At 43.3% G+C, this 22,992-nt stretch overlaps 1 protein-coding gene across 1 annotated transcript in view; it reads left to right on the forward strand.

Moving 5' to 3' along the window:
- Positions 1-22,992, forward strand: part of dnai1.2 (dynein, axonemal, intermediate chain 1, paralog 2) — a 337,978-nt gene that overhangs the window by 35,456 nt on the left and 279,530 nt on the right. Inside the window, exon 6 of the mRNA XM_041183411.1 lies at positions 18,067-18,164. Coding sequence (XP_041039345.1) covers positions 18,067-18,164 — 98 coding nt within the window. The remainder of the gene's footprint in view (positions 1-18,066; positions 18,165-22,992) is intronic.

The following is a 22,992-nucleotide window of genomic DNA, read 5'->3' on the forward strand; positions in this document are numbered from 1 at the left end:
GAACTCAAGTTCTGTCGAAGGGTCATGAGGACTCGAAATGTCAACTCTTTTCTTCTCCGCCGATGCTGCCAGACCTGCTGAGTTTTTCCAGGTAATTCTGTTCTTGTTTTTGTTTTACCACTAATACACTGTTCATTCATGAGATGTGGGCTTCACTAGCTGAGCCAGCATTTATTTCCCACCCCTAGTTGCCCTTGAGAAGGTGGTGGTGAACTGCCTTCTTGAACCACTGCAGTCCATGTGGTGTAGATGCACCCACAGTGTTGTTAAGAATGGAATTCCAGGACTTTGATCCAATGACAGTGAGGGAACGGCGATATATTTCCAAGTCAGGATGGTGAGTGGCTTGGAGGGGAACTTCCAGGTGATGGTGTTCCCATCCATCTTCTGCCCTTGTCCTTCTAGGTGGTAGGGGCAGTGGGTTTGGAAGGTGCTGTCTAAGGTGCCTTGGTGAATTCCTGCGTCTTGTAGATGGTACACACTGTTGCTACTGTGCGTCGGTGGTGGAGGGAGTGAATGTTTGTGGACGTGGTGCCAATCAAGCAGGGCTGCCTTGCCCTGGATGGTGTCAAGCTTCTTGAGTGTTGTGGGAGCTGCCGTCATCTAGGCAAGTGGAGAGTATTCCATCACATCATAAGACCATAAGAAATAGGAGCAGAAGTCAGCCATTCAGTCCATCGAGTCTGCTCCTCCATTCAATGAGAGCATGGCTGATCTGATAATCCTCAACTCCACTTTCCTGCTTTTTCCCCATAGACCTTGGTTTCCTTACTGATTAAAAATCTGTCTGTCTCAACCTTAAATATACTTAAGGACCCAGCCTCTATAGCCCTCTGCGGTAATGAATTCCACAGATTCACCACCCTCTGAGAGAAGAAATTCCTCCTTATCTCTATCTTAAATGGCTGACCCCTTACTCTGAGATTACGCCATCTGGTCCTAGGCTCTCCCAGAAGAGGAAACAGCCTCTCAGCATCCACCATCAAGCCACTAAGAACCTTATATGTTTCAATAAGTTTGCCTCTCATTCTTCTAAACTACAATGAGTACAGGCCCAACCTACTCAAACTCTCCTCATAAGAAAATCCCTCCACACCCGGGATCAACCTGGTGAACGTTCTCTGGACTGCCTCCAATGCCATTATATCTTTCCTTAGATAAAGGGACCAAAACTTCACAGTATTTTAGGTGTGGTCTAACTAGTGCCTTGTATAGTTTTAGCAAGACTTCCCTATTTTTATACCTCATTCCGTTTGAAATAAAGGCCAACATTCTATTTGCCTTCCCTATTACCTGCTGAACTTGTACGCTATTATCTCCTGATTTATTCTGTATCCTACAGTACAGCTACTATTAGGGGGCCTATAGATTACTCCCACCAACATCTTCTATCTCTTGTTATTTCTTACCTCCACCCATATGTGTTCTACAGCTTGCAACCCAAGATCATTTCTTGCTATCGTACTTATTCCATCTCGTACTAACAAAACTACCCCCACTCTTTCCTTCCTGCCTGTCCTTTTGAAAGGTCACATACCTCTGAATATTTAGTTCCCTGCTTTGATCGCCTTGTAACCACGTCTCCGTAATGGCTATAAGATCATACCCATTAACCTGTTTTTGTGCCATTAATTCATTTATTTTGTTCCAAATACTTAAGTAAAGAGCCATTAATTTTGCCTTTTTACCATTTTTTCTCCCTTTGAACCTATTTTCTGCTTTTGTTTTAAGTTTGTGCACTCTGTCCCTTCCTGTCACTCTCTGGGTATCATTACCTAAATAGCTGCCCTGCAAAGCTGCCTTATCATTTTGCTTTGTAAGCCTATGTATCCCCTGTCCAGAATCCACCCCCCTCTATTTAGTTTAAAGCTCTCTCTACAGCCCTAGTTATTCGATTCGCCAGGCCATTGGTCCCAGCATGGTTTACGTGAAGACAGTCCCACCGGAACAGCTCCTTTCTACCCCAGCACTGGTGCCAGTGCCCCAAGACCCAAGAACTGAAACCCATTCCTCCCACTTCACTCTTTGAGCCACACATTTAACTCATTGACTTTATTTGCCCTTTGCCAATTTGCCGGTGGCTCAGGTAGTAATCCCGATATTATTACCTCGGAGGTTCTGCTTTTTAACTTAGCTCCTAACCATACAAATTCTTTCAACAGAACCTCCTTTCTAGTCCTATCAATGTCGTTGGTGCCAACGTGGACGATGATAACTGGATCCCTCCCATCCCACTGCAAGTTCTTCTCCAGTCCTGAGAAGATGTCCTTAACCTTGGCATCGGGCAAGCAACACAGCCTTCGGAACTCATGTTCACTGATGCAGAGAACAATAACTATACCCCTAATTACACTGTCCCCTAACACTACTACATTCCTATTTCCTCCTCCCACTTGAATGGCTTCCTGTACCGTGGTGCTGTGGTCAGTTCACTCATCCTCCCTGCAGTCCCCGCTCTTGTCCACACAGCTTGCAAGAACTTTGTAACTGTTGGACATTTTCCCAGGGGCCCATGGCTCTTCGAACGCTACCCCCGGATCCCCATACCTGCCTCACCTGCAGTCACACCCTCCTGTCCCTAATCACGGTCCAAGTTTCAATTACCTAATCTGAGAGGTGTGACTGCCTCCTGGAACAAAGTGTCCAGGTAATGTTCCCCCTCCCTGATGTGATGCAATGTCCGCAGCTCGGACTCCAGCTCCTCAATTCGGATCTGAAGTTCCACGAACTGCAACTGCTTACTACAGATGTGTTCCCCCTTGAGCACCTTGGTGTCCAACAGCTCCCATGTGCTGTACTAGCAATACATCACCCATCCTGCCACTGCTATTGTACTCAATTTAATTTATTAATTAATTATTCTAATATCCCTGCTCTTTACACTTTAAGAATCCCCTGCTCTTTACAATTTATTGTAATTAATTTTTACACCAGTTTCAATCTTATGTTTAACAAGCTATTTTAGGAAAAAAATAAAGACTAGCGACCTAAACACAAAAATAAACACATAAATTTTTCTTTAAAGACTAGAAATACTCACCATTCCTACTTACCACTCAGCTGCTCTCTGCGAGCTTTTTAAAATAAATTCCCCTCCCTCTGCGCGCTCTTTTTAAAATGAACTCACCTCGCTCTCCACACTCTTTTTAAAATGAATTCCCCTCACTCTCTGCCTTCTTTTTAAAATTAACTCCACTCGCTCTCTGCAGTTTTTCTAAAATGAACTTCTCTCGCTCTTGGTGCTTTCCGCCCTGACTCGTGCCTTGTAGATGTTGGACAAGTGTTGGGGAGTCAGGAGGTGAGTTACTCATTGCAGGATCTGATCTGCCCTTGTAGCCACAGTATTTAATATGGCTAGTCCAATTCAGTTTCAGGTCAATGGTAATCCCCAGGATGTTGATAGTGGGGGGATTCAATGATGGTAATGCCATTGAATGTCAAGGGGTGAAGGTTGGATTCTCTCTTGTTGGAGATGGTTATTGCCTGGCACTTGTGTGGCATGAATGTTACTTGCCACTTGTCAGCCCAAGTCTGGATATTATGTAGGTCTTGTTGCATTTGGACATGGACTGCTTCAGTATTTGAGAAGTCACGAATGGCGCTGAACATTGTACAATCATCAGTGCCCATCCCCACTTCTGACCTTATGATGGAAGGAAGGTCATTAATGAAACAGCTGAAGATGGTTGGGCCTAGGACACTACCCTGAGGAACTCCAGCAGTGATGTCCTGGAGCTGAGATGACTGACCTCCAACAATCACAACCATCTTCCTTTTTGCTAGGTATGAATCCAAACAATGGAGAATTTTCCCCCTGATTCCCATTTACTCCAGTTTTGTGAGGGTTCCTTGATGCCACACTTGGTCAAATGCATCCTTGATGTCAAGGGCAGTCACTCTCACCTCACCTCGGGAGTTCAGCCCTTTTGTCCATGTTTGAACCAAGGCTGTAATGAGGTCAGGAGCTGAGTGACCCTGGCGGAACCCAAACTGGAGGTCAGTGAGCAGGTTATTGCTAAGCAACTGTCGCTTGACAGCACTGTTGATGACTCCTTCCATTACTTTACTGATGATTGAGAGTAAACTGATGAGGCACTAATTGGCTGGGTTGAATTTGTTCTTCATTTTGTGTACAGGACATACCTGGGCAATTTTCCACATAGCCGGGTAGATGCCAGTGTCATAGCTTTATTGGAACAACTTAGCTACGGGCGCAGCAAGTTCTGGAGCACAAGTCTTCAGAACTATTGTCAGAATATTGTCAGGGCCCATAGCCTTTGCAGTATCCACTGCCTTCAGTCGTTTCTTGATATCAGGTGGAGACCTCTGGAGGAGGCTGAGATGGATCACCCACTCGGCACTTCTGGCTGAAGATTGTAGCAAATACTTCAGCCTTATCATTTGCAATGATGTGCTGATCTGCCCCATAACTGACGACTGCACAGTTCAAGAAGTCAGCTCACCACCATCTTCTCAAGGGCAATTAGGGATGGACAATAAATGCCATCCGAGCCAGCGAAGGCCATATCTCAGGAACGAAAGAAAAGAAATCACAAGATGGTAAGCAAGACTACAAAAATTGCAATGCCCAAGGTGGTGCAGAGTCAATGTACCTGCTCCATCCACAACATGGTGAACAAAATGCAAAAAAAACACTGTACTTACATTATAAAATAGGTGGTGGTCCAAGGGCTCAGCATTCAGAGGGCAGCTAAAAGAGAAGTGCAAGTAAAAACAAAGGTTAAAAAAAAATCTGTAAAAATTGGCTGGCAGAATCAAAAGTTTGAGAAGAAAAATTGCAGAGTAACGAAGAAGCTGTGGAAGAAAAAAGTTACCTGAAAGGAGAAACAAAGTGCAGGCAGAGGAGAAAAGTGCTGTGCCTTCAAGTTTAAAAAACACGGGCCTTGATCAGACTATGAGCCTGTCAAAACTTCAAAAAGACAGGGCCTACAGAGGTAAGAGATAAAAAGAAAGAATCATCCAGAGAAGAAATTTTCTCCTACCTTGAAATTTTTAAAAGTTTCAACAAGCAAGTCCCACGATCACTGGGATGACCGCCAACATCGGAAAAGCATTGGAAAATCGCATTAAAAAAAAGCAGCTGCAGAGACAGTCTGAAGTGAAAAAAAAGTTACTGCACTGAGTCTTAAAAAGGCAACAAAATTTAAAGCTGTAACTACAAGAAAATAAAACAGCCATGGACAGAAAATTAGAAGAGACCCTGCAGAGAGGGCAACTCTGCAAGGGCAACAAGAGACCCTAGAGGGAGGGCAACTCCGCTGAGGGCAACAAGAAAGCCCAGAGAGAGGGCAACTCCGCTGAGGGCAACAAGAGACCCCAGAGAGGGAGCGTAACTCCACTGAGGACAACAAGAGACCCCAGAGAGAGGGCAAGTATGCCAATTGCAATGAGAGACCCGAGAGAGAGGACAACTCTGCCAAGGGCAAGAAGAAAACCCAGGGAGAGGGAAACTCCCGATAAAGTGCCAAGGGAAGGCAACAAAAGACCCCTAGAGAGAGCAAGAAAATACCTCAGAGAGAAGACAACAAAAGACCTGAGAGGTAGGGCAACCAGAGACCCCAGAGGGAAGACGACAGAAGGCCCTAGAGCATGTGGTAACTCAAAAGAAGCAAAATGTGCAAAAAGTAAATGAAGCTGTTCTACAAGAAAATGTTCGCATCAGAGCTGAAGTAGAAGATTTAAAGCACAAGATTCAAGAGTGTGTTGCCAAGAGGTCAACAAGAAAATGAACAGTTTAAAGAACAATTGATTGTCCTTCAAGATCGAATGCAAAAGGAATGCATAACTATTCAGCAACATGAATAAATGAAGGCTGTCTTAAACAGCAGATTGGAAGCATGGCAGAATAAATTCGAGGAGACTATGCTGAATTACAGGATAATTCAAGTTGAAGCAAGAACACTTTGCAAAGAAAAGAAAAACCTGTTGAAGAATCGTCACACATTACAAGGACACCTTAGGTCAAAGTTTATTCCTCTGGAAAATTACAAAGAGAAGCAAAATTAATTTGATGTTACTATAAACAAAGTGAACAACCAGTTGGTAGAGAAGACTCAGCAATGTTCAATATTCCAGGAGGAAGCTGAGAGCTACAAGCAACAGATTGAAGAACTGAAGAAGCAATTGAATGGAACAGAGGAGGCAATGAAAGGAAAAGCCATAGAACTTTCAAAACTATGAGCAGATAATGAAGCTATGAATAGCACAATTACAGTACTGAAACAAGTTAGGACTTTGCTGGAGACAGACCTGAAAAATAGTGAAAACAAAGTGAAGCACAAGGACAAAGTTATGCCGCAGACAAAGAACAATAAGACAGAGCTAAGGATGGAAAATGGAAATCCGACACTGAAGCACAAGGAACCAGAAGAAGAAAGAGCACCAGATATCTATGATGTACTGAGAACCATTGAGCTAAGCCAAAAGATTCATTAGCTTATAAAACAGTTTAAAAATAAAACAGCGAACAAATGTTTGACTGAAGTTGAGATACAAGTGGAAATGAAGGTTCCATTTATGAGACATCCACGTTCAGCAAGAACGTGGCAGACACCATGGAAAAAGAAAATTCAAGTCCACTCTAGGAATGAATGGAGTGCACATTCCACTCAGAAGCAATGGTATAAACCTACAGTGTCGAAAAAAGCAGATGAGTTGTTAATTAAGAGAAACACAACTCGAGGGTGTGCAAAAAGGGAATCAAATGGCGATAACCAAGCACAGAGTACTGCTACCATTCCTCCAAACATGACAGACTGAGATGTGGAAGAACTGTTAAGCCTCAGGAATGTCTGAATGTGTAAAGTCAGAGACTTGAGATGGGGGAGCAAGGACAGCAAGTAAAGATTGTATTACAAATAATTATACTCCTAATGGAAAGTTTTTTTATGGAGAAGAAGGGGATGTTGCATGATTTTGTATGTGCCTGCATGCCACTGTAATGTAAAGGTGTTCGGCAGAGCAAGGGTTAACGTGGGACTGGAGAAAAGCACCGCTCACGGTATGATGCATAGAGTCACATGGTAATAGACAGAGAGAACAGCCTAGAAAGAACACTCTGGAACCAGTCTGCATGGAAGTGACAGCTCCAACATGACCATACCTTGGATTTGTAAATAGTTAATGGTTAACAATAAACAGTTCATGTCTAACTATACAAGTCTCACAAGCTCATCATTGAGACACCACAATGCACCATAATACAAAATTTCCCATCCCTAATTGCCCTTGATCTGAGTGGCATGCTAGGCCATTTCAAAAAGCAGTTAAGAACTAACCACATTGCTGTGGATCTGGAGTCACACATCGGCCAGACCAGGTAAGGATAGCAGATTTCCTTCCTTAAAGGAGATTAGTGAACCAGTCGGGTTTTTACAACATTCAATGATAGCTTCATGATCAACATTACTGAGACTAGCTTTCAAATCCAGATTTGTTAATTGAATTTAAATTCTGCCAGCTGAACCCTTGTCCCCAGAGCTTTGACCTTGACCTCTGGATTGTAGTCCAGTGATAGTACCACGACGTCACCATTTCTCCTATTAGATTTTAAATCAAACTTCTCCATGATCAGCATCAGGAGCTCAAACAAGAAGTATTTAAAATAATAAATATTTTATTCAAGTTAGCTTCTCTGATTTTTGGTATGCTCCAGTGCCTGACTTGCAGTGCTGAGCTTGCACAACAACACTGTGCTCTGAAGGAAGATACCACAACAGTTCTAGTTAAAGAGATCTTTGAGAACTTGTGGGTTAGATATTGATTTGTAAATGTCAGGCTGCTGGTCAGCTTGTGCCCATGTTATGGTGTGTTTTTTCATATGGGAAAGTGCATTTTATCTTCAAAAAACAAGATATAACACTATAATTGGCTGCTTCAGAAATGATTTCAATGTGTCATGGATAGTCTCATGGGGCTGCCTTCGGGGTTGGAAGAGGAAGGGGAACAGCAAAGACGATAAAGGAGAACCAGAGCAACTGGCATAAGAAGGAAGAGCAGGAGGGATTTGTGCAGGAGATCACATCTGCAGCGGATATTCAGTGAGCACTTCTCTTAGCTGATCTTCACTGAGAAGCAATGTTTCAGGCACCTTCACAACACAAAGGAGCAGGCTGCCAAGTTATGTCACCTGCTAAAACTACAACTGGAGCCCCACTCAGGGCATGGACAGCACTGCCTATGGCTGCCAATTGCACTGTGACCCTAAATTTATGCTCTTGGGCTCCTTTAAGGCTGCAGCAGGTGGCACCAGTGATACCTTACAGCTCACAGTCTACTACTAGATCAGGGAATTAAACAAGGCTATGTAGCATTATCATGCAGAACAAAAGTGGCATCTACCCAATAAAGTGGAAAATTGCCCTGGTGTGTTCTGTCCACAAACGAAAGGAAAATTCAATCTGACTAATTACTGCACCATTAGTTTACTTTCAATCAAACTAAAGGAAGGTGTCATCAACAGTACTTACCAACAACCTGCTCGCCAGTGCCCACTTTGGCTTTTGCCAGGCCCACTTAGTTCCAGACCTCATTACAACCTTGGTCCAATTGTGGAGATAAGAGCTGAATTCCAGATTTTAGGTGAGAATGACTGCCCTTAATATCAAGGCAGCATTTGATTGAGTCTGGTATCAAAAATTCAGAGGAAATCAGAAGGAAATCAGCAGAATGTGACGAGTAGAGTCCCATAGGGGTCTGTACTGGGGCCTCAAATTTTTACAATTTACATCACTGACTTAGATGAGGGGAGTGAAGACATGGTAGCTAAATTTGCAGATGACACAAAGATAGATAGGAAAGTATTTTCTGAAGAGGACATGAGGAGGTTGCAGATGGATATAGATAGGTTGATTGAGTGGGCAAAGATCTGGCAAATGGAGTTAATGTCGGAAAATATGAAGTTGTTCACTTTGGCAGGAAGAACAAAAAAGCAGAGTATTATTTAAACTGAGAGCAGCTGCATAATTCTGAGGGGCAGAGGGATCTAGGTGTTCTAGTACTGTCACAAAAAGTTAGTATGCAGGTACAGCAAGTAGTTAAGAAGGCTAATGGAATGCCATCCTTTATTACGAGAGGGATTGAACGTAAAAGTTATACAGGGAATTGGTGAGACCGCACCTCGAATACTATATGCAATTTTGGTCTCCATATTTAAGGAAGGATATAAATGCATTGGAGATGGTTTAGAGGAGGTTTACTAGATTGATACCTGGAATGACTGGGTTGCCTTATGAGGAAAGGTTGGACAGACTGGACTTGTTTCCACTAGAGTTTAGAAGAGTGAGGGGTGATTTGATTGAAGATCCTGAACGGCCTTGAAAAGGTGGCTGTGGAAAGGATGTTTCCTCTTGTGGGTGAATCCAGAATTAGGGGGCACTGTTTTAAAATTAGTGGTCACCCTTTTAGGACAGAGATGAGGCAATTTTTTTTTCTCAGAGAGTGTTGTGCGACTTTGGAGCTCTCTGCCTCAGAAGGTGGTGGAGGCGGGGTCATGAATATTTTTAAGGCAGAGGTAGATAGATTCTTCTTCGGCAAGGGGTTAGATGGGAATGGGTAAATCAAAATACGGGAAGATCAGCCATGATCTTGTTGAATGGCAGAGCAGGCTCGAGGGGCCGAATGGTCTACTCCTGTTTCTATTTTTTGTGTTCTTATGAAAACTCTGCATTGGCTGGAATCACACCTAGGATAATGAAAGATAGTTGTGGTTGTTGCAGGCTTACTTTCTCGGCCCCAGGAATTCACTGCAGGAATTCCTCAGCGCATTGCCCTAGGCCCAATTATCTTCAGCTACTTCATCAATGACATTCCCTCCATAATAAGGTCAGAAGAAAGGCTGTTCACTGATGATTGCACATTGTTCAGTTCCTTTTATAATCCTCAGATAATGAATAGACAGTGCCCCCATGTTGCAAGAGCTGGACAGCATTCAGGCTTGGGCTGATCAGTGCTGAGTAGCATTCGTATCTCACAAGTGCCAGACAATGTCTACGTCAAATAAGAGAGAATCTCACCACCTGCCCTCAACACACAACAACATTACTGTAGCTGAATTCCCCCAGCATCAACATACTGGGAGGTTACTATTGGCCAGAAACTTAACTGGATTAGCCATACAAATATTGTGATGACAAGAGCAGATTAGAGATTGGGAATTCTGCGGAGAGTAACTTGCCTCATAATTCCCCAAAGCCTGTCCACTATCTACAAGGCACAAGTCAGGATTGTGATGGAATTGAGTCATACGGACTGTATTCCTCTCCGCAGATGCTGTCAGACCTGCTGAGTTTTTCCAGGTATTTTTGTTTTTGTGGTGATGGAATATTCTCCACTTCTCTGAATTAGTGTGGCTCCAACAACATTGAAAAAGCTCAATACCAATCAGGACAAACGAGCCTGCTTGATCATCAGCATCCCATCCTTAAACATTCATTCCCTCCACACTGACACACAGTGGCAGCAGTGAGTACTGCTGTAAGCAAGATGCACTGCAACAACTTGTTAAACCGCCTTTGACAGCATCTTCCCAACCCATGACTTCCATCTCCTAGAAGGATAAGGGCAGCAGATGCATGGGAACACAATGACCTGCAAGTGTACCTCCAAACCACATCCATCCTGACTTGGAACTATGTTGCCATTCCTTCACTGCTGCTAGGTCAAAATCCTGTAACTCCCTTGCTAACAGCACTGTGGGTTTATCTACCCCAGATGGATTGCACCTTCTCAGGGGCAATTAGGGTTGAGCAACAAATGCTGGCTTTGCCAGTGACTCATCCCATTGAAAAAAATTGAGCAACAGGTGAAGCTAGCTGTGTCACGTTGCTACTATGCAGTAGCAACACTAGTGATATTCACCACTAACAGCATACTACCATCAAGCCAAAAAGACATATTGCCTATCTTACAAATGAGTAATGTGGTTTATGAATTTCAGTGCCACTGTGATGCTAGGTAAGTATGCCTAATGTCCCAAAGACTGGCAGATCGTATCAAATAGCATGTTTCTTCTGTTCACAACGAGCAAGGTACAGATCATACCCAACCAGCCCATGCTTGCAAAACTCAAAACACATTAGATTTGATTCAGCGATTGGACAACATTTGCTAAATAATCCTCAGTGTGCTAAAAATTATGCTAACAACCAATTTAAAATTGTCAGTTGGGCTCACTGTGGCATATTTGCGTGTACTGGAAGCTACATACATTAATACACAAGGCCTTGTTCTTTGCAGACCAAAAGAACATGTACACACATTGCACCTGTTTCATCTAAACAAAGTAAGTGATAGCCATTCGCTGACTCAATCCTCAGGACAATACCTTGACCAGTCAGAATTAAGCTGCCTTGTTAAAATTTTGAACAATGCATGCACTTAACTGTTAGTCACCATTAACTGGTGCATTCTCCATGGCAACACCTCTTCCAATCAAGTCCACTTGCCAACTAACCAGCACTATCTTCTCATACAGTATAAGGTTGTTGCTTCCCCTTACATCGGTATTCTTGCGATTGTTCTGCTAATTGCAAAATGAAAACCTTCGACAAAATGTCTTTTTTCAGCAATAATCAAGTTATTTAGTACCAAACGACTATAAAAAAAAGGCTTGAGTAGCTCTAGGCCTTCAGGGTCCAGTTGTAGACTGCAGCATCTTTGTGTGGGCCGGAGCAGCCTGACCCAATGGCCACTGGCATAGTGGGTGGTATTGCTGCATGAAATCAAGGCTACACTCTTGGGACTAGGAACAATCCTATGACCCCATCAACAGCGGCTCCCAAAGCCAAGATGGCATTCATCTAATGTTTCATGGAAGCTATGACAATTATCAGCCCATACTCCATGACTGTTGATGCGACAGTAGTAGTGTTAACATAGTTGACTGCCCGTGGTCTCCACGCTCTGTGCAAAGTTTGACACAAATTGGAGCTTGATTTCACCATGCTTTGTGACAGGGAGTGCAACATCACTGGCATGCTACTCAGTGCAACTTGCATTTTCTGATGTATGTCAATTAGCATTCCTTGATAGACTGGGCCCTCAAAGTCAGCAACTGGATTGTCTGCATCAGAGGTAGAATGAAATCTAAAACAAAAAACAAAATAGCTGGAAAAACTCAGCAGGTCTGACAGCATCTGTGGAGAGGAATACAGTTAACGTTTCGAGTCCATATAACTCTTCATCAGAACTAAAGAAAAATAGAAATGCAGTGAAATATAAGCTGTTTGAGGGGGGTGGGACAGGTAGAGCTGGATACTGGGCCAGTGATAGGTGGAGGCAAAGAAGAGATTGCCAAAGATGTCATAGACAAAAGGACAAAGGGGTGTTGACGATGGTGATATTAGCTAAGGAATGTGCTAATGGTGACATTAAGGGTAGAAAGCAGGATGAGCAAGTGGCAGATAGCCCTAGTGGGGGTGGGGTAGGGTGAAGGGATCGAAATGGGCTAAAAGGTGGAGATAAAACAATGGATGGAAATACATTTAAAAACAATAGAAATAGGTGGGAAAAGAAAAATATATTTTTTATAGATTATAAATTATTAAAAAAAAAGTGGATCGGAAAGTGGGTGGGAATGCAAGAGAGGGTTCATAATCTGAAGTTGTTGAACTCAATGTTAAGTCCGGAAGGCTGTTAAGTGCCTAATTGGAAGATGAGGTGCTGTTCCTTCAGTTTGCGTTGAGCTTCACTGGAACATTGCAGCAGGCCAAGGAGGGATATGTGGGCATGAAAGCAGGGTGGTGTGTTGAAATGGCAAAGGACAGGTAGGTCTGGGTCATGCTTGCGGACAGACCGAAGGTGTTCTGCAAAGCGGACACCCAGTCTGCGTTTGGTCTCTCCAATGTAGAGGAAACTGCATTGGGAGCAGCAAATGCAGTAGACTAAATTGAGGGAAGTGCAAGTGAAATGCTGCTTCACTTGAAAGGAGTGTTTGGGCCCTTGGACAGTGAGGAGGGAGGAAGTGAAGGGGCAGGTATTGTACCTTCTGCGGTTGCATGGGAAGGTGCCGTGGGAAGGGGTTGAGGTGGAGGGGGTGATGGAGGAGTGAATCAGGGTGTCCGGGAGGGAACGGTCCCTATGGAATGCTGCCAGGGGTGGTGAAAGTAAGATGTGTTTGGTGGTGGCATCATGCTGGAGTTGACGGAAATAACGGAAGATGGTCCTTTGAATGTGGTGGGGTGATAAGTGAGGACATGGGGGACCCTATCATGGTTCTGGGAGGGAGAGGAAGGTGTGAGGGCGGATGCGCGGGAGATGGGCCGGACACGGTTGAGGGCCCTGTCAACCACCATTCCTCTGACATGTCTTCCTTCTTCCTTAACTGAGGTTTTCCACCCACATTGTCCTCACTTATCACCCCACCAGCCTCCGCATTCAAAGGATCATCCTCACCATTTCCATCAACTTCAGCACGATGCCACTGCCAAATACATCTTCCCTTCACCCCCCCACCCCCCCACCGAGCCATCGGCACTCCATAGGGACTGTTCCCTCCGGGACATCCTGGTCATCCTGGTCCACTCCTCCATCACCCCCTACACCCCTACACCTCAACCCCCTCCCTCGGCACCTTCCCATGCAACCGCAGAAGGTGCAACACCTGTCCCTTTACTACCGCCTCCTCACCATCCAAGGGCCCAAACAGTCCTTTCAAGTGAAGCAGCATTTCACTTGCACTTCCCTCAGTTTAGTCTACTGCATTCGCTGCTCCCAATGTCTCCTCTACATTGGAGAGACCAAACGCAGACTGGGCGACCGCTTTGCGGAACATCTTAGGTCTTTCCGCAAGCATGACCCAGACCTCCCTGTTGCTTGCCATTTCAACACACCACCCTGCTCTCATGCCCACACATCCGTCCTAGGTCCGCTGCAATGTTCCGGTGAAGCTCAGTGTAAACTGGAGGAACGGCACCTCATCTTCCGATTAGGCACTTTACAGCCTTCCAGACTTAACCTTGAGTTCAACAATTTCAGATCATGAACTCTTTCCTCCATCCTCACTCCCTTTCCGATCCGCCTTTTTTCTAATAATTTATAATGTTTTTTATATATATTTTTCTTTTCCCACTTATTTCTATTATTTTTAAATGTATTTCCATCCATTGTTTTATCTCCACCTTATAGCCCATTTCGATCCCTTCCCCCTACCCCACCCCCACTAGGGCCATCTGTCACTTTCTCACCTTGCTTTCTACCCTTAATGTCACCATTAGCACATTCCTTAGCTAATATAAGCACCGTCCACACCCCTTTGTCCTTTTCTCTATGACATCTTTGGGCAATCTCTTCTTTGCCTCCACCTGTCACTGGCCCTCTATCTAGCTCTACCTCTCCCACCCCCATCAAACAGCTTATATTTCATCGCATTTCTTTTTTTCTTTAGTTCTGATGAAGAGTCATATGGACTCGAAACGTTAACTGTATTCCACTCCACAGATGCTGTCAGACCCGCTGAGTTTTTCCAGCTGTTTTTGTTTTTGTTTCACGTTTCCAGCATCCGCAGTATTTTGCTTTTATATTAGAATGAAATCTAACCTTGGCAAACTGGCACATGTGATGTTCTATGCTCTGGCTCCTGCATGTAAATACCTCTCCTCCAACCCAGTCTCTAAAGTACTCAGGATGCCAGTATTTGAGCTGGTATTCAGCTGCTGATGGTGAAACCAAGTGATACCACATCATCATGATTGCTGCCGTCCTCTTCCTGTCATGGCAGAGATTCGTTCACAACTTCACATGAAATGAAATGAAAGGCTAACAAGAGTTAACTTTTAGTGTGAAGGGAGAACACAAAGAGAAAAAAGGCAGGAGAAAACACAATTTGTGATTCAAGTAAGCAGTGAAAAAGAAGACAAGCTATGAGTAAAACTTGCTTGACCTCACTTCCAACATTTTCAGTCACCACAACCATTAGTCAGTCCCTGCCCATGAATGTCAGCATGTTTCCTTTAAGTGGGGAGAGGATGTGCGTGTGGACTTGGCCTCCTCCTGTGGCAGCTTCCTATCTGGAGTTGTTTACGAACTTCTCTTGAAAGATAAAAAGGATTCTGTTAGTGATCATCTTGTGAGATATTAAGAGAATATACCTGCCATGATAGAATAGCTGGTGTGCAGTATGTCAGATGTGAGTTGGAAGGAAGTGAATGTTGGAATGGTGGTGCATGTGTCGTTGAGGGGAAGGAGGTCTAGTAAAGTGTGATGTAGTGATTATAACAGAGTGCAGTAGGGAGGGGAGTTTTGAGAGCATTTTTATTCTGGAGGTTAGAGGTGGCAGAGATGTGAACAGAGAGAACTGTTACCTTGGGATGAGGTAATGGAACTTTCAATGAAATTATATTCATGTCCTGGGTGTTGATCTCCTGGTTTTTGTTTGCTCTGCCACCTCTTCCTACTGGTGATGAAGTTAGTGCCTGGAGAGTTTTCTGTTTCGTGGGAGGAAGAGATCACCTTCCTTCAGTCTACTGCCTGCACCAGGCTGACATGGCTGCAATTCCAGAAAAAGTTCTATGACTTCATCCCAATGTAACAGTGCAGCTTTCTCACTCTCTATTCACAGCACTATTCACAGCACCTCTAACCTCCACAATCAAAGTACTCTTAAAAGTACTCCCCTTGCTGCTTCACCGCCTGTACCAGGGCCTCCATGTCAGCATCAGAAAATGGGGAGGTATTTTATGCATGTCTAGCAGATGCTTCTCAACTCTTTATCTGGTTTCTACAGCCAGAGTAAAAGGGGAGTTAGTTGCCTTTAAGTGGCCACCAGAGCGAGCACAAGAACACAAGAAATAAGAGCAAGAGTATACCATTGCCCTTTGAGCCTACTCTGCCATTGAATATAATCATGGCTGATATTGGGCTTCAACTCCACTTCTCTGCCTGTTCCCCATATCCTTGATACCCTGAGTGGTTTGATATCCAGCTCTCCAGATAGATTTGTTGCCAATGAATAGCATGGGCAGTACTGTCTGCACCCTGGAGTGACAATAACTGGCAGGCAACACATATCTGCTGCTGTGACAACACCAACAGATGTGATCAATGTGTACCTTACTCCCTGCGCACCTATTATCAATCAAATTTCTAGGCTCATGACCATTGAGTTCCAAAACCATAATATGTATATATTTTTAAGTTATTTTTGTTCAAAGTGCTTAATCTCCCTCTGGCTGCTATGTAGATGGATGAGTCTGCTCCCAGGCTTCTGAGTTGCATCCTAAGATATTAAAGGAAATAACGGCAGAGATAGTGGATGCACTGATAGTAATCTTCCAAGAGTCCTTAGATCCTGGAAAAGTCCCAGAGGATTGGAAAACTGCCAATGTATCACCCTTATTCAAAAAGGGAGGGAGACAAAAAAACAGGTAACTATAGGCCAGTTAGCTTAACATCTGAAATTGGGTAAATGTTGGAGCCTTTGAAGAGGTAACAAGCAAGATAGGTAAAGGGGAACCAGTAACATATTTGGATTTCCAAAGTATTCAATAAGGTACCACATATAAGGCTACTTAATAAGATAAGAGCCCATGGTGTTGGGGGTAGTATATTTGCATGGATAGAGGACTGGCTAACTAATAGAAGACAGAGAGTTGGGATAAGAAGGACATTTTCAGGATGGCAACCTGTGATTAGTAGAGGGCAACAGGGATTAGTGCTGGGGCTGTAATTATTTACAATATATATTAATTACTTGGATGAGGGAAATGAATGCACTATTGCGAAGTTTGCGGATGACACAAAACAAGATGGGAAGGCAAGTGGTGAGGATGACACAGAGTCTACAGAGGGATATAGACAGGTTAAGTGAGTGGGCAAAAATGTGGCAGATGGAATATAATGTGACAAAGTGTGAGGTTAAGACTTTGGCAGGAAGAATAGAGGAGCTGAATATTATTTAAATAGAGAAAGATTAAAGAAAGCTGCAGCACAGAGGGATTTGGGGGTCCTTGTGCATGAATCCCAAAAAGCCAGCATACAAGTTCAGCAGGAAACAGGGAAGGCAAATGGAATGTTGGCCTTTATTTCAAAGGGAATGGAGTATAAAAATAGGGAAGTCTTGCTAAAACTGTACAAGGCACTAGTTAGATCGCACCTAGAATACTGTGAACAATTTTAGTCCCCTTATCTAAGAAAAAATATACTGACATTGGAGGCAGTCCAGAGAAGGTTCACAAGGTTAATCCCAGGTATGGAGGGATTTTCTTATGAGGAGAGGTTGAGTAGGTTGGGCCTGTACTCATTGCAGTTTAGAAGAATGAAAGGCGACCTTATTGAAACATATAAGATTCTTAGTGGACTTGACAGGGTAGATGCTGAGAGGTTGTTACCTCTTGTGGGAGAGTCTAGGACCTGAGGGCATAATCTCAGTGTAAGGGGGTGCCCACTTAAAACAGAGATGAGAAGGAATTTCTTCTCTCAGAGGGTAGTCAATCTGTGGAATTCTTTACTGCAGAGGCCTGTGGATGCTGTGTCGTTATGTATATTCAAGGCTGAGACAGATATTTTTAATTAGCGAGGGAATCAAGGGCTATGTGGAGAAGGCAGGAAAATGGAGTTGAGGATTACCAGGTCAGCCATGATCTCATTGAATGGTGGAGCAAACTCGATGGGCTGAATGGCCTACTTCTGCTCCTACGTCTTATGGCCTTATGTTGTTGCAATTCTGCACCAGATGCTGGGAGGTCTGAAAAACCAGGATGGCTGTTCCAGTAAATCATTTTGCCCACACCATTGCAATGAAACAGAGTTCAGAAATTCAGTAACGTCGGGACCCTCGGGTTCAAACCAGTACTCTATGATGCCACTAAATCATTGCTATTAAAAACGTAAGTGCATTAATATAATTTCAAAAATGCATGCACAAGTAGTAGGGCAGCAAGTTATCTATAATACAAAAGGTCTTGTCCTTGAATTCTTGCCTTCACTGACACTTATACCTGCCTTGACTGATGTTGAGCATTTTACAACTTTTCTCTGTGCATTTGAGCGAAGGGAGAGGTAAATTTATTCTGTTTGCAATATCACAGTCTTTCCTATTCCGTTTCCTAGAGAGTGATGCTGAAGGTATTCGTACACCCGCTGAAACAATTCAATCTGAAAGTATGGAGAAAATGGATACTGAAGAGGAAGAACTTCCAGATGCAAAGGTACAAGAATATAATTTGAACAACCTATTTGCACACACCCACACAATGTAATGATCCATCACATTCATTGGCATTAGACCCCATACTGAGGGTTCAGAGTTCAGAGAGCCAGAGATCTGGGTATTAGCCAGCAATGGATGTCTCAGAAAAATAAAGTGAAACATAGAAATTTCATAGATTCTGCAATAAGTGCGGGGGAGTTTTCCCGATGCCCTGGCCAATATTTATCCTTCAACCAACATCATAAAATAAACAGAGTCACTAGTCATGTATCTCATGGTTATGTGTAAAACAAAACAGATGAACTGATTGTGCAAATTGAGATAAACAAGTACAATCTATTAGCCATCAGAGAGACATGGCTACAGGATGACATAGATTGGGACCTGAATATTGAAGGGTATGTGACATTTAGGAAGGACAGGAAGCTATGAAAAAGTGGAGGGGTGGCTTTGTTAATTAAAGATATTAGCACAATAGAGAGGGATGACCTAAGTACAGGAAACCAGGATATAAAAGCAGTTTGGGTAGAGATGAGGAATGATAAAGGCAAGAAGTCACTTGTGGGAGTGGCGTACAGGTCACCTAACAGTAACCACATGATAGGATGGGATATCGAGAAACAATGAGACCTTGTCACATGTGTATGGCAATTATCATGGGGGATTTTAATCTACATATAGACTGGGAAAATCAGATGGGCAAAGGTAGCTGAGATGAGGAATTCATAGAATGTTTTTGGGATAGTTTCTTAGAACAGCACATGCTGGCACCAGCCAGAGAGCAGGCTACAGTAGACCTGGTATTGACTAACGAGTTAGGATTAATTAATGGTTTCACAATGAAGGCGCCACTAGGTAGCAGTGTTCATAATATAATTGAATTTTACATTCAGTTTGAGGGAGAGAAGAGTAGGTCAAAGAGTAACATTTTAAACTTAGATAAGGGCAATGGTGAGGGCTTGAAAGTAGAGCTAGTGAAAGTGAACTGTCAATTTAGGTTAGGTTAAGGGATAGGTCAATAGAGATTCAGTGGCGGACATTTAACAGGATATTTCACAATACATAGACTAGATACATTCCAACAAGAAAGAAAAATTCCAAGGGGAAGACCCATCATCCATGGTTAACCAAAAAAGTTCAAGATTGTGCCAAACTTAAAGAAAATGCATATAATTGTGCAAGGATGGGTGGCAGGTCAGTAGATTGGACAGCATATAAAAAAAACAGCAAAGAATCATTAAAATTAGAGTGTGAGAGAAAACTAACTAGAAATATAAAGACAGAAAGTAAGAGTTCCTACAGATATTTAAAAAAGAAAAGAATTAAAAAAGTTGGTCCATTAGAAAGTGAGGTGGGGGATTAACAATGGAAAATAAGGAGATGGCAGATGAGTTGATTAGGTATTTTACATTGGTCTTTACTTTAGAGGATACTAGTAACATCCCAGAAATATTTGTAAATCAGGAATTGAAGGGAGGGAGGGACTCAAGAAAATTACAATCCTAGGAAAGTAGTACTTAGCAAATTGTTGGAACTGTGGGTTGACAAGTCTCTGGGTCCTGATGGATTTCATCCTAGAGCTTTAAAAGAAATGGCTAGTGAGATAGTTGATGCAATGGTTTTAATTTTCCAAAATTCAGTAGATTTGGGGAAGGTTCCATTAGATTGGAAAATATTGAATGTAACTCCTTTGTTCAAAAAGAGAGGGGGATAGAAAGCAGGAAACTATAGGCCAGTTAGCTTAACATTTCTATGGGGAAAATGGAAGAAGCTATTATTAAAGATGTTATAAAACAACACTTTGATAAATTCAAGGTAATCAGGCAGAGTCAACATGGTTTTATGAAAGGGAAATCATGTTTAACCAATTGATTGGACTTCTTTGAGGAAGTAACAAGTGCTTTGGATGAAGGGGAACCAGTGGACGTATTGTACTTAGATTTTAAGAAGAAATTTGATAAGGTGCCTCATCAAAGGTTATTGTGGAAAATAAAATCTCATGATGTTGAGGGTAACATATTGGCATGGATAGAAGATTGGCTAGCTAACAGGAAACAGAGGGTAGGCATAAATGTGTCATTTTATGATTAGCAAGAGTGGTGTGTCACAAGGATCAGTGCAGGGGCCTCAACTCTTTACAATTTATATAAATGACTTGGTTGAAGGGACCAAAGGTATTATTGCTAAATTTGCTGATGATACAACGATAGGTAGGAAAGTAAGTTGTGAAGAGGAGATAAAGAGGCTACAAAAGGATATTGATAGGCTAGGTGAGTGAGGAAAGATCTGACAAATGGATTATAATGTGAGAAAATGGGAAATTGAATATTTTGGCAGGAAGAATAAAAAAGAAGCATATTATCTAAGTATTGAGAGATTCCAGAGCTTTGAGATGCAGAGGGATTTGGTTGTCTGAGTGCATGAATTGCAAAATGTTAGGATGCAGATACAGGAAGTAATTAGGAAAGCTAATAGAATGCTTTATTTTATAGTAAGGGGAATTTAATAGAAGATTAGGGAGGTTATGCTTCAGTTATACAGGGCATTAGTGAGACCACATCTGGAGCACCGTCCACATATTGGTCTACTTATTTAATGAAGGATGTAAATGCATTGGAAGCAGTTCAGAGCAGGGAAGGTTTACTGGACTAACACCAGGAATGGGCAAATTGTCTTATGAGGACAGGCTGGACAGGCTAGCCTTGGTCACCATGCAGCCATATCTCTGTAATGGCAATTAGATCTCACCCATTTACTTCCATTTGTGCTGTCAATTCATCTACCTTGTTGCCACTCCTGCGTGCATTCAGTAGAGTGCCTTTAATTTTGCTTTTTAAACATTTTTCTGTATTTTGACCCTATTTGATGCTGGCCTTTGATTCTGCTGCCTTCCAATTTTGCTTACCACTTTTCTTCCTACCATTACCGGTTTTATTTCTCTCCTATCTGAATTCTCTCTTTGGTTCCCACCCCCCCTGCCTAGCTAGTTTACACCATTCCCAACAATGCTAGCAAATCTCCCTATGAGGGAATTGGTACCAGTCCTTCTAAGGTGTAACCAGTCTATCTTGTACATGTCCTACCTGCCCCAGAAGCGGTCCCATTGCCTCAGAAATATAAAGTCCTCCCTCCCACACCATCTCTCCAGCCTATCATTGGTACTAAACTGCTATGACAAAGTTTAACAAGAACAAAATTGGTTGGATCACCCAGCATTGACCTAGGCACTGAAGTTCGATGCCCCCAGCCCAGTTGACCCTCCAAAATCCTCCTCAAAAATGTTTAAGGACTTGTGCCAGAATTGAGCGAGCTTTCCCACAGACCAGCAAAGCAACAGCCTGGCATAGCTAAGCTCATACGTTTTAGTAAATGTCCCATCACCATACATTGGTATATCCTGTTTCATTGCAAGGTCAGGCCCACCACAGCTGCTGACACAGTGGAATATAATCAGGAGTAAGTGGCCCAAGTTTTTTTAAAATTCATTCACGGGATGTGGGCTTTGCTGGCTGGATCAGCATTTATTGCCCATACTTAGTTGCCCTTGAGAAGATGGTGCTTTCTTGAACCGCTGCAGCCCATGTGGTGTGGGTACACCCACAGTGCTGTTAGGAAGGGAGTCCCAGGATTTTGACCCAGTGACATTGAAGGAATGGTGATATATTTCCAAGTCAGGATGGTGAGTGGCTTGAAGGGGGACTTGCAGGTGGTGGTGTTCTCATCTATTTGCTGCCTTTGTCCTTCTAGATGGTAGTTGTTGTGAGTTTGGAAGGTGCTGTCTAAGGAGCCTTGGTGAATTTCTGCAGTGCATCTTGTAGATGGTATACACTGCTGCTACTGTGCGCTGGTGGTGGAGGGAGTGAATGTTTGTGGATGTGGTGCCAATCAAGCGGGCTCTTTGTCCTGGATGGTATCAACTTTCTTGAGTGTTGTGGGAGCTGCACTCATCCAGGCAAGTGGAGAATAGACCATCACACTCCTGACTTGTGCCTTGTAGATGGTAGATAGGCTTTGGGGAGTACTTTTCTTAGCCTCTGATGTGCTCTTGTAGCCACAGTATTTATATGGCTAGTCCAGGTCAGTTTTTGGTCCGTGATAACCCCCAGGGTGTTGATAGAGGGGCATTCAGTGATGGTAATGCTTTGGAACATCAAGAGGCGATGGTTGGATTCTCTCTTGTTGGAGATGGTCATTGCCTGACACTTATGTGGTGCAAATGTTAGTTGCCACTTGTCAGCCCAAGCTTGGATGTTGTCGAGGTGTTGTTTGGACATAGACTGCATCGGTATCTGAGGAGTCGTGGATGGTGCTGAACATCGTGCAATTATCAGCGAACATCCCCACTTCTGATCTTACGATGGAAAGAAAGTCACTGATAAAGCAGCTGAAGATGGTTGGGCCGAGGACACTACCCTGAGGAACTCCTGCCAGGATGTCCTGGAGCTGAGATGACTGACCTCCAGCAACCACAACCACCTTCCTTTGTGCTAGGTATAACTCAAACCAGTCGAGAGCTTCCCCCTGACTCCCTTTGACTCCAGTTTTGCTAGGGCTCCTTGATGCTACACTCAATCAAATGCTGCCTTGATGTCAGTGACTCTGACCTCACCTTGGGAGTTCAGCTCTTTTGTCCATGTTTGAACCAAGGCTGTAATGAGGTCAGGAGCTGAGTGGCCCTGGCAGAACCCAAACTGGATGTCGGTTAGCAGGCTGTTGCTAAGCAACTGTTTGATGACCCCTTCCATTACTTTACTGATGATCGAGACTAGACTGATGGGGTGGTAATTGGCTGGATTGGATTTGTCCTGCTTATGTGTACAGGTCAT

This window comes from Carcharodon carcharias, chromosome 1, assembly GCF_017639515.1.
Source record: "Carcharodon carcharias isolate sCarCar2 chromosome 1, sCarCar2.pri, whole genome shotgun sequence".
NCBI lineage: Eukaryota > Metazoa > Chordata > Chondrichthyes > Lamniformes > Lamnidae > Carcharodon > Carcharodon carcharias.